The following is an 11676-nucleotide window of genomic DNA, read 5'->3' as shown; positions in this document are numbered from 1 at the left end:
CTGACACCACCATCAGAGAGTCACACTCCGTTCCCACAACGTCACTGGCCTTGCGGATCAGTTTGTTGAGTCTGTTGGCGTCCGCCACCCTCAGCTTGCTGCCCCAGCACACAGCAGCATAGAGGATAGCACTGGCCACCACAGACTCATAGAAAATCCTGAGCATAGTCCGGCAGATGTTGAAGGACCTCAGTCACCTAGAATAGAGACGGCTCTGGCCCTTCCTGTAGAGTGCGTTAGTGTTCTTAGCCCAGTCCAGTTTATTGTCAATGTGTACCCCCAGGTACTTATAGTCCTCTACAATGTCCACACTGACCCCCTGGATGGAAACAGGGGTCACCGGTGTCTTGGTCCTCCTCAGATCCACAGCCAGTTCCTTTGTCTTTGCCACGTTGAGCTGCAGATGGTTCTGCTTACACCATGTGACAAAGTTATCCACAACAGCCCTGTACTCACCCTCATCACCCTTGGTTATACATCCAACTATAGCAGAGTCATCAGAAAACTTCTGAAGATGGCAGGTCTCAGTGCAATGGCTGAAGTCTGTGGTGTAGAGGAAGGGAGAGAGGACAGTCTCCTGCGGGGCCCCGGTATTGCTGACCACTCTGTCTGACACACAGCGTTGCAAACGCATATACTGTGGTCTGCCAGTCAAGTAGTCTACAATCCAGGACACCAGGGGGGCATCCACCTGCATTGCTGTCAGCTTGTCACCCAGTAGAGCTGGACATATGGTGTTGAACGAACTAGAGAAATCAAAAAACATGACCCTCACAGTGCTCGCCGGGTTATCCAAATGGGCGTAGACACGGTTGAGCAGGTAGATGATGGCGTCCTCAACTCCAAGTCGAGGCTGATAGGCGAACTGGAGGGGGTCCAAAAGTGGCTTGACCATGGGCCGGAGCTGCTCCAAGACGAGTCTCTCCAGGGTCTTCATGATGTGGGAGGTCAATGCCACGGGTCTGTAGTCCTTGGAGCCACTGGGACGCGACGTCTTTGGCACAGGAACGAGGCAGGATGTCTTCCACAGCAAGGGGACCCTCTGGAGACTCAGGCTCATGTTGAAGACATGCTGAAGTACTCCACATAGCTGGGGGGCACAGGCTTTGAGCACCCTGGGGCTGACACCATCAGGGCCTGCAGCCTTATTTGAGTGGAGTCTCATCAGCTGTCTTCTCACATGGTCAGCAGTGAAGCACATTGTGGAGGTGATGACACGTGGGGGAGGGGTGTAGTCCTCATGATGGAGAGAGCAGTCAGTCTGACCACGGGGAGAGGAGGTGTGAGGAGGAGGAGGAGGGGGGGTCAAGCAGGAGGGTGTTGAGGTGTGAGAGGGAGGAGTGGGGGAGGAGGGCGGAGTGGGAGATGGTTGACCAAGACAGACAGCAGAAGAGTCAGGGGAGGGATGGGCAGGTCCAGCAGTGTCAAATCTGTTAAAAAACAGATTCAGTTCATTGGCCCTGTCCATGCTGCCTTCAACTCCTCTGTGGTTGTTGGTCCTGAAGCCAGTGATGGTCCTCATTCCACTCCAGACCTCTCTCATGTTGTTCTGCTGGAGTTTCCTCTCCAGCTTCCTCCTGTACCTCTCCTTAGCCTCCCTGATCTTCATCTTCAGCTCCCCCTGTATTGTTCTCACCTCCTCCCTGTTACCAGCTCTGAAGGCCCTCTTCTTTGAGTTGAGGATGACTTTGATGTCCTTTGTTACCCACGGTTTGTTATTTGGGTAACAATGGACAGTCCTGGCTGGGACAGTGGAGTCCACACAGAAGCTGATGTAGTCCGTGATGCATTCTGTGAGCCCGTCGATGTCCTCCCCATGTGGCTCACAGAGTGCCTGCCAGTCTGTCACACCAAAACAGCCCTGCAGTGTCTCATAAGTCTCCTCCGACCATCTCCTCACTGTCCTCATGGTCGCAGGCTGGCTCTTGACTAGTGGTACATAGCAGGGGTTGAGGTGCACCAGGTTGTGGTCTGACCTACCCAGAGGGGGGAGGGGGGAGCAGCTGTATGCATCTTTGGCGTTTGCATACAGCAAGTCCAGTGTTCTCTCCTCTCTGGTAGGACAGCTCACATACTGTGTGAATGTGGGCAATGTTGTTGCCATGGTGACATGGTTGAAGTCACCCGAGATAGCTATGAAGGCACTCGGGTGTTTAGTCTGCAGGCGGGCTATGGCGGAGTGAATGACGTCACATGCCGACGTCGGGTTGGCAGAGGGGGGGATGTAAACAGTTACAATAATGGCATGTGAAAACTCCCTGGGCAAATAATACGGCCTGAGTCCAACAGCAAACAGTTCAATGTCCGGGCAACAGATACGTTCCTTAATGGAAATATGGTCAGGACTGCACCAGCGGTTATTTACTAGAACAGCAAGCCCCCCTCCTTTGCGCTTACCGCTCTCGGTGCAGTCCCGGTCGGCCCGAACAGTCTGAAAGCCGCTGATGGAGACGTTGTTGTCGGGAATGTCCTGGTGAAGCCATGTCTCAGTGAAGCACATCAGACTACATTCCCGGTACTCCTTCTGACTCCTGGCGACCGCTGTCAGCTCGTCCATCTTATTTGCCTTCGACCTCACGTTGCCCATGATGAGAGAGGGGAGACACGGCTTATATCTTATCTTCTCCATAAGCCTCCGTTGTCTCAACCCTGCTTTTTTCCGCCGCTGTTTACTTCCTCCCCTGCATCCTCTGTGTGTTCCACAGTTCAGCTGGTATCTCCGATGTTCCGGCCGCCAAGCCGGCCGGCCTCAGTGTGATCAGCTGATCTCTGGAGTAAACAATGCGGCCATGAAGTTGTTGCGCAATGGTGCCGGGCCCGAATTAAATAAGTAATTCCAGAGTGAGGAAAACGAGCACAACTCTCTCAATCAGCATGTTTGGAGAGGGCGCAGTTTCAAAATGACAGTCACAAAAAGCAAGCACAAATACCAAACTTAATAAAGCAAAAAAGTAAGAAAACTGAGAAAACAAGCAGGAGCGACTGCAACAGGCTGCACGTGCGGGCGCATGCGCACTAGGTTTAGTACTAGTTACTAGTACTAGTTAGTACTAAAACTCAGCTCTGCCCCCACACATACCACCCACACACCCACGCCCCACTACCACCCCAATGAGATCATCAACCAACATAAACTCAGCTACATCAACTTCTAGAGAAATGAGATCCAGAACCAAAGCAGGCTGCAGTGTTACTCAGCTCCAAAGAGAGAGTACGGTGTAGCAGAGTACCTGAGTAGGCTACAGGATGAGAGGCTGAGGAGAACTGTGACCGTCTACAGACTCAGTAATCACAGTCTGAGGATAGAGATGGGACGACACACACACAGCCGGCTGCATCCAGAGGACAGAGTGTGCTTGCTCTACCAGCAGAACCAACCAGAGACCGAGCAGCACCTCCTGCTCCACTGCAGTAGATACTTGGACATCAGAGACAAACTCTTCACACAGATCTCACAGAAGTGTGAAGAGTTCTCTCGATCCAGTGATGCAGTGAAAATGCAGTACCTGCTGGGAGAGAAAACTTGTGTCATCCTGGAAACAGCAAAGTTTATCAAAACATGAGAGAGCCTTAGAGAACAGACAGTGACCACAGATGAGCTATCCTCCTGCTCCATGTCCAACTGAAAACACAACTGATCCGTTTCATTTATTGATGTACTGTTATTAGTGTATTCTGTTTTATCTGTAATTATTACCATTATTAGCCTTAATATTCAGGGGTTATGCTGCGTTCGTTTTGTACTCGGAGGTCGGAAATTCCCAGTTCCCAGTCGGAAGTTTAAACTCGAACGCACCCTGAGGTTGGATTTCCAACTCGGAAACTCGGAGCAACCGCATCAACCCCGACTTACGAATTCATGATGGCTGCCGGTCATATACATAGTGAGTAAACACTCTGCTAAAGTACTGTTTATAGCAATTCTATCTTATTTGTTTTACATAAGGTCAGCCATACCCATAGTACTGTTTTTTAAATTTTTATCCGTGGGCATGTTGCTATGCTGTCTGTATGTGCAAAATGCCACATAGAGGGTTGTTATCAACTGATACTGCTAACAGTGGCTACGGCTAGCCCAATGGTAGAACGGTAACGTCCATGTTTTTTTCCGACTTATCCACCATTGTCAACTAGAATGCAAAAACTGTTGTCAACTCGGAGTTGACGTCATTCCCACTTCTGACCTTCGAGTACAAAACAAACGCACCATTAAAGTTCTCCAGCACAGCGCCGGATTTCTGGCGTGGCGAAGTTTCTGTCCGGCACGGGCAGAAGTGCTCTGCAGTGCGAGCATTTCACTCGCATTTGCCCCTAAAAATATATATATGTGTGAACTGGGAAAATGATTTACGGCGCACAGTGTGCAAGTAAACACAACCTACTGTTTACTGTAATCGGCATCGGACGTTTTTTCATTGATAACCGATCAAATAAATGTATTTTAAAACTCGCTCCTTTGGCTCCGATACAGCCGTCTCGCTCCCTGCCTGCAGTCCCCACTGCACTGAGCTTTGTAACAATGTCCCGCCTACAGCCCCCTCTGATTGGTTACACGGCCAATCAACACTGATGCCTGTGCATGCTTTCACATCATGTCACATAGAGTGCCGAAGTCACATCCCTTCCGGTAGAGCTCATGGGACCTTGGTTCGGAAAAAATATGAATGGCAGTGAATGGGGAGAGCAATATTATCTTTTGTTCCCGTTTGAGTTATGACATGAAATCTAAATATGTTGTTAATGAATTTAAAACATAAATTTTAAGGTCAAGAAAGTCATACTTTGTGGTAAAACTGTTGAAATATAAGCTTTTTAATTAGAAAGACTCAAGAGTACACAGGAGGAGGTCGCGTATGTGATGTCATAGCTTTCGCTCGCTTCCTGCAGCTTGGCCTCCCCGCTGAAATTCCACTGTTATATCTCAACAGTTTTACCACAAAATATGACTTTCTTGACCTTAAAATTTATGTTTTAAATTCATTAACGACATATTTGGATTTCATGTCACAACTCAAACGGGACCAAAAGATAATATTTCTCTCCTCATTCACTGCCATTCATATTTTTTCCGATCTAAGGTCCCATGAGCTTCACCGGAAGGGGCGTGACTTCGGCACTCTATTGAGACACAGAGCAAAGACGGAGCGGGAGAGGCTCCGGTAAGCCAGCGGTAACTTTGAAGGTAAGGTAACAGAAACCAGACAGAAACGAAAGTTGCAATAAAAATCCTCTGTGCTGAAGTTTTAAAGTCACCACCATAACATTATATGATCCATTTCAATGGAAATTTCGACGTAACTGCCTGTTTAATTCACATCGAGCGCGATACAATTTTGTAAACAGCCTAAATGATTTAGCTTCTAAAAATAAATAGCACCAAGGCAAAAAAGAGATGTAGGAGCTATAAGTCAGAAAGTCTGGTAACCACTGAAAGTTTAATCTTTATTTATAAACTCATTATGCTATAAAAGTTTAATCTGAAAAGTAACTACTAAAGCTATAATCTTTTTGTTCATTTTGATAATAAACACATACATTTCTATTTCTTCATTTTGTGACCGCAACACCAAGCCCCCCGCTCCAGAAAAGATTTCAGATTTCAGGCACACAAATCTTCCGTGCTCCAAATTTTTTTCTTGCTTTAACCCATGTAATATTATTATTTTCTGTTGTTTTTTTTTCTTCTTATATACTTTATTTGATTTTATCCAGGTATTGAAATTACTATGAATCACTTTGGCAATATTGTTTCTAAACTGTCATACCAATAAAGCTGTTAGTGAGAGAGAGAGAGAGAGCCATTTTGAATATTTCATATACAGATTTGAGATATACAAATATTTGATTCTCTCTTTGTTGCAGATGATTTCCGTATATTCTGTGGTGACCTTGGTAATGAAGTGAACGATGACATACTGGCTAGAGCCTTCAGCAGATACCCGTCTTTCCTCAAAGCTAAGGTTGGGTTGTTTTTATTGTTTCTTTCCTTTGTTTCCCCTGCTGTTAGCACTTTTAAGATACTGATGACTTTAAAGAAAATTGTACAAACTTGGTCTTTGTATTTTTTGTCGTAATTCGATCAGTTCAGAGAACATCTCCTCACAAGGAGTTGTGGTAAATACAAGGTTTCTGTGTATGGAGGTATTTTTGTGTCTTTTTGTTGCAATCATATAAAACTGTTTTGAGAGCATATTTCTTGAACTGCAATCAAAAATCAAGTTTGTAAGTAAAAACGTGTTATCATTTTGCTTATAAATCAGTCCTCTTTGCTTGCAAGTTAAAAAGTTTTGCTTGCAGATCAGTCCTCTTTGCTTGCGAGTTAAAGTTTTGTTGCAAGTCCAACTGCACTTAATGGGCGGGGCCTACGCTGATGGATGAGAGAAGAGTTTCTATTAGTGGGTTTGATATGGCTCCATACAGAGCGGGCTACACCCACGATTCCCTCTCTCCCACTGGAAATGCTCGACAGTCGGCATTACTGACCCCAGGGCATCGTTGGTACTGACCGTTACGCCGTTGAATAGTTCTGCCCTGGCTAAACAAAAGCAATCTACATGCACCAGTTCAAATAAAACATTCTTACTATTATTACCACCTGCTCATTGATTTTCGCCACAGCTCCTGCACTGAATTCCCCGTGAACTACAGAACTCCCATGTTGCTTTGCAAGCTGTCCGATTGAGACTGGCCAATGAGATGTGTCTTACACAGGGTGTCCGCGGGGTCTTAAAAAGTATTAAAAGTTGATAAATCAAATGTCGGAAAATTAAGGCCCTTAAAAAGTATTAAAAAGTNAGTTTCTTGCAACCCTAGAATTAAGATAAAAATATTCACAAATGAAAAAACACTTCTGTTTGCTGATAAGTAGTGTTTAACTTTTGATTTAACATTAAAAATTAAAACCCTCGGCGCGCACTGCAGCACAAGCAGACAGATGCGCGACTCAGAGCAGCATAAACTAAACTAAACTAAACATCATGTGTCACTGACTTCACTCAAACTGCGTGTGGCTATTAGCGCTGGTGTTAGTGAATTAGATGTTGTTTATCAATGAGGCTCATTTGCATAGAAAGGGGCAATTTTTGCGCCAAATATATGCATATTACCTCATTTCAATACGTGCAAATAACACCGGAGCACCAAGACACAATCTGCTTGGCAGCGCAGTTAGTGGAGCATTTCACCCTCTGCGCGTGCTTTGTGAATTAGACGGTATCTGTTTGCTCCATGCAAATTCGCAATAGCTACGACCTCATACATGCATGCATCCACACAACATGCATACACACAACCTCAAGAAAAGCAAAATTTGCATTTTGAAATGCTTAGTATAGCGTATAGTATAACCTATGAATGAATCCTGGTCATTTTTTCTGGCATAGTTACTCATGGTCTCTACTTGCAGTATGCAAATTTCGAACATTTTTTGTCAAGTACTTTTTGAATTATTCAAGAAAAGCTTTTTGGACCGACCGACCAACCAACCAACCAAAAATGGCTGCCAGTAGTTACTGGCATGGAATGGTTTGGCTATCCTATAAGTGCTGTTTCATGTTTTTAGTGCCACAAATATAAGTTAGAGGCATATTAAAGTGGAAAATGCCTGATGAAAATGCCATTTCTGATGCCCCAGTATCCAGATTTGTTCTAAATATATTTGTCAACACATCTGCCAAATTTGGTGCTTTTATCACAAAATTGAACGATTCTAGAAAAATATTGAGCTATGCTGCCCCACTAACCTGGCAAATGATTAAAATATTTTCATTTTTTGCTTTTTAAGGAGCAACACAGGAAGACAAACCAAAGAGGAGGCCGTAAACTGTGACTGAGAAGCTAATAAAACGTTTTAAAAAGATCTTGTTCTGTTCTATTACATTTTTATAAATCTTTTTCCACTTTAATATGCCTCTAAATTATATTTGTGGCACTAAAAACATGAAACAGCACCTATAGGATACAGGGTTCCTACACATATGGAATTTCAAAATTCCATACTTTTCCATACCCTAATTTGCGTTGTTTTTTTTTTTTTCTCTGCGTTTTTTTCCCCAGAGAATATGCGACATCTGAGTAAATATATCAGTGTATCATATTTCACATCATATTTAATATTTAATTATTCTTAATAGGCGATTGTAGCCAAGCACCATAATGGCATGCAAATAAAAACTCAGATAAGTTCAATGTCTGGGCTGAGGCAAAAAGGTTGGGACTCTGGGTGCAAGCGATGCAGTAACGAGACGTCGGTGTTTTTTCCTTTCATGTGGCTCAGAATCGCCTTCTCCCCCATGTTGGCGATGTCAAACGATTTCACACAAAGCTTGCATCTAGCTCTGTGTGTGAATTGGGAATCCTTGGCCAACCAGTATTTATATACGGTATTGTCAAGCCATCCATCCAAAAACTTGCATCTACCCATTGTGAACCACGTGAAACTCGTCTTCTTGTCGAAGGTGCAGTGTTGGAGTGAAACTTGATACCTGGGGGGCTGGAGGAGGGTCATGGGGCAGCGGACTGGACATACCACTTGTCAATCAGGTAAAAGGGGCGGTATGTTTTCTGAGACGTTTGCTCTCACACAAACTGTGCTTGGCCCGGCATAAAACACGATCCGGATTGATTCAATTATTTTTGGAAATACCTAATTTTCTATTTTAGAAAACAGTATTTTAGAACAGTGGTAATAGTCTGGGAACATAAATATTTTTCCATACTTTATTTTTCATTTTCCATACTTTTTAATACCTGGAAATTGATCAAATTTATTTCCATACTTTCCATACTTGCGTAGGAACCCTGACCATTCCATGCCAGTAACCACTGGCAACCATTTTTGGTTGGTTGGTTGGTCGGTCGGTCCGTCGTGTCCGTCGGTCCACAAAGCTTTTCTTGAATAATTCAAAAAGTACTTGACCAAAAATGTTCGAAATTTGCATACTGCAAGTAGAGACCATGAGTAACTATGCTAGAAAAAATGACCAGGATTCATTCATAGGTGGCACTATACTAAGCATTTCAAAATGAAAATTTTGCTTTTCTTGAGGTTGTGTGTATGCATGTTGTGTGGATGCATGTATGTATGAGGTCGCAGCTATTGCGAATTTGCGCTTGTTCTTAATTTAATGTGAACTGTGAGTGTGTCTAACTGTATTTTTCTTAGTTTAATACATAATTACATTTTTTAAATATTGTAATGAATCGTTTAAATATTTTGATTAATTTTATTGAATAAATGGTTGCTATGGCAAATAGGGTGCGTTTTTGCGATGCCCCAATATCCAGATTTGTTTGAAATATATCCACCAACACATGTACCAAATTTTGTGCTTTCATCACAAAATGAACGATTGTTGTGATATATTGAGCTAAGCCGCCCCACTATAACAGATATTGCTTCTCGTTCTTTGAGTTTACATATGGCTAAAGGGTAAAAAAACAACCGTAAACGGACGGCATGATTAGTGTTGCGTTCAAGGTCCCCCCAAAAACGGGAGAAAAAAAAGGCCGACTATTCGATTTTTTTTCCCCCACAATCGAATCCTGTGCCATCAAACGAAGCTTTGAAGCTTCGAATTTTTTGGGTCAGCCCTAAATCCCACATGCAAGGGGCTAGCCATAAGGTTGTTGTTTTCAGCAAGTTGGCCTTGAATAGCTGATGTTGAGCTGTAGAGCTGAGTTACTTGTTATGACCTAAGGTGTATTTTAATAAACCTGCCTTTGGTTCAATTTATTCTTTCAAGCTTTATTCCTTCTCATTTTATCTGAGTTCTGTTGTATGTTTGTGCTCCACAGATTTAATTGCAAACTACAACTGTTTAGTAAGTTAAAGATGCGTTGCTGCTAACGACAGCTTGAAGTGGCGATGAGGTCTTAAGTTTTTTTTGGAAGGTCTTAAAAAAGTCTTAAAAAGGTATTGAAATTAACCTCAGGATTCCTGCATATACCCTGTTACAGCTTTCAGTTTAGGCCCCGCCCACCAGGTTCAACTTTTTACTTGCAAAACATTTTGACTTGCAAACGGAAAAAAATGACTCGCAAACAAGGATTTGCAAACAAAACTTGAGGATTTGCATTTTTTAATCAATCCTTTTTTTACTTGTAATTAAACATTTTATGATTGCAATATTGATACTTTTGCTCTCAAATCTTTTTTTTTTTTTTATTATTATTGCGAAACCTACTTTGTTTGATTGAATAATAAAGAAACAAATGTAGCTCCATATCTGTGCGTTACGATTTTTTCAGATGATGGATTATAAAAACACAAAAAAAACGGACTCAGTATGCAAAGGCCTTAACTTGGGACTGAAATTGAGAACTAAGACTTAAAACCTGTTTGTGACTTACTCCCACCTGTGTATGCAGTGGACAAATTAAATCATCACGTGAATTGTTGTCCTCAGGTGGTGAGAGACAAACGGACAGGAAAGACCAAAGGCTATGGCTTTGTCAGTTTCAAGGATCCAAATGACTACGTCAGAGCCATGAGAGAGATGAACGGTCAGTCTGCAGACACACTTCACCTTTTCCAACATTTACACGGTTATGTTCTCATGTGTGTACTTACGATGTGGAGTTATGATATTTTCCTTGATGTAGAAACAGAGTTGGTGACATTCAACTAGTGTTGTCAAAAATATTTATTTATTAATATGTATAGATACTGAATATTTGAAATGGTTTCAGTACGTTTTCTGCAGTGTCAATAACTGCTACCAGCTGGGCTAGCTCTCTCTTATTGTTAATGTTTACTAGTCATTCTGCTGTTCTCTGCTACAAACTAAGGACATTTATTGTCGTCCTGTTAAAGCCTTGTTATATTTACCTTACATTAAAAAATTATTTTTATACCCTCAATGTCAATTTTTTTCCCATTGTATCAAAAATGGTATCAAAAATGGATATGTTTTAAAGGAAATGGCCACTTTAGAATGAAAATATAGACAGTACTTACTCACCCTCATGCCAACAAGAAGTCCAGTGTAGTTTTTTAATCCACAAAACTCGTTCGGGGTATCGGAGGATAACAGCTAGCTGGATTTTTCCATACACTTGAAGTGCATGGAACCCACGTCCAAAATCATTTTGAAAATGTAATAAAACTCTGCTATTGACTCGAGAACAAGAACATCTCTGAACGTTCTTGAGTCTTGCGTGAGTTGCCATGTAAACACAGCACGCCTGCAGGCTGACTGACCACGGTGAGAAATTATGCTATAAAAGTAAAGTAAATTATGTCTTTTCAAGTCAATTTTGCATGCCGCGGCTTCAGTGCACTTGGATTACGATGGACGAGCCTTTCTGACGTTTTTGAAATGCATTAGCGGAGTTTTATTACGTTTTCAAAATGATTTTGGACGTGGGTTCCATGCACTTCAAGTGTATGGAAAAATCCAGCAAGCTGTTATCCTCTGATACCCCGAACGAGTTTTGTGGATTAAAAAACTACACTGGACTTCTTGTCCGCATGAGGGTGAGTAAGTACTGTCTGTATTTTCATTCTAAAGTGGTCATTTCCTTTAAAGGGTCAGTGTGTAATATTTGGCATGGTTTATTGTCAATCTGAATCTGAATATTCTACCCATTAATATGTTTATACAAGTGTATAATCGCTATAAAATAAAATTCGTTTGGTTTTCATAGCCTTATAATTATGCTTTTATATATTTATAT

The 11676-nt window shown here is 42.5% G+C and overlaps 1 protein-coding gene across 1 annotated transcript in view; it reads left to right on the top strand.

The window, feature by feature from the left end:
- Positions 1–11676, top strand: part of rbm42 (RNA binding motif protein 42) — a 53738-nt gene that overhangs the window by 40901 nt on the left and 1161 nt on the right. The window contains exons 8-9 of the mRNA XM_050045839.1: positions 5863–5960; positions 10407–10503. Coding sequence (XP_049901796.1) covers positions 5863–5960; positions 10407–10503 — 195 coding nt within the window. The remainder of the gene's footprint in view (positions 1–5862; positions 5961–10406; positions 10504–11676) is intronic.

This window comes from Epinephelus moara, chromosome 6 (genome assembly GCF_006386435.1).
Source record: "Epinephelus moara isolate mb chromosome 6, YSFRI_EMoa_1.0, whole genome shotgun sequence".
Lineage (NCBI taxonomy): Eukaryota > Metazoa > Chordata > Actinopteri > Perciformes > Serranidae > Epinephelus > Epinephelus moara.
Note: the sequence above shows the minus strand (reverse complement) of the source record. Positions and strands in the feature narration are given on the sequence as shown.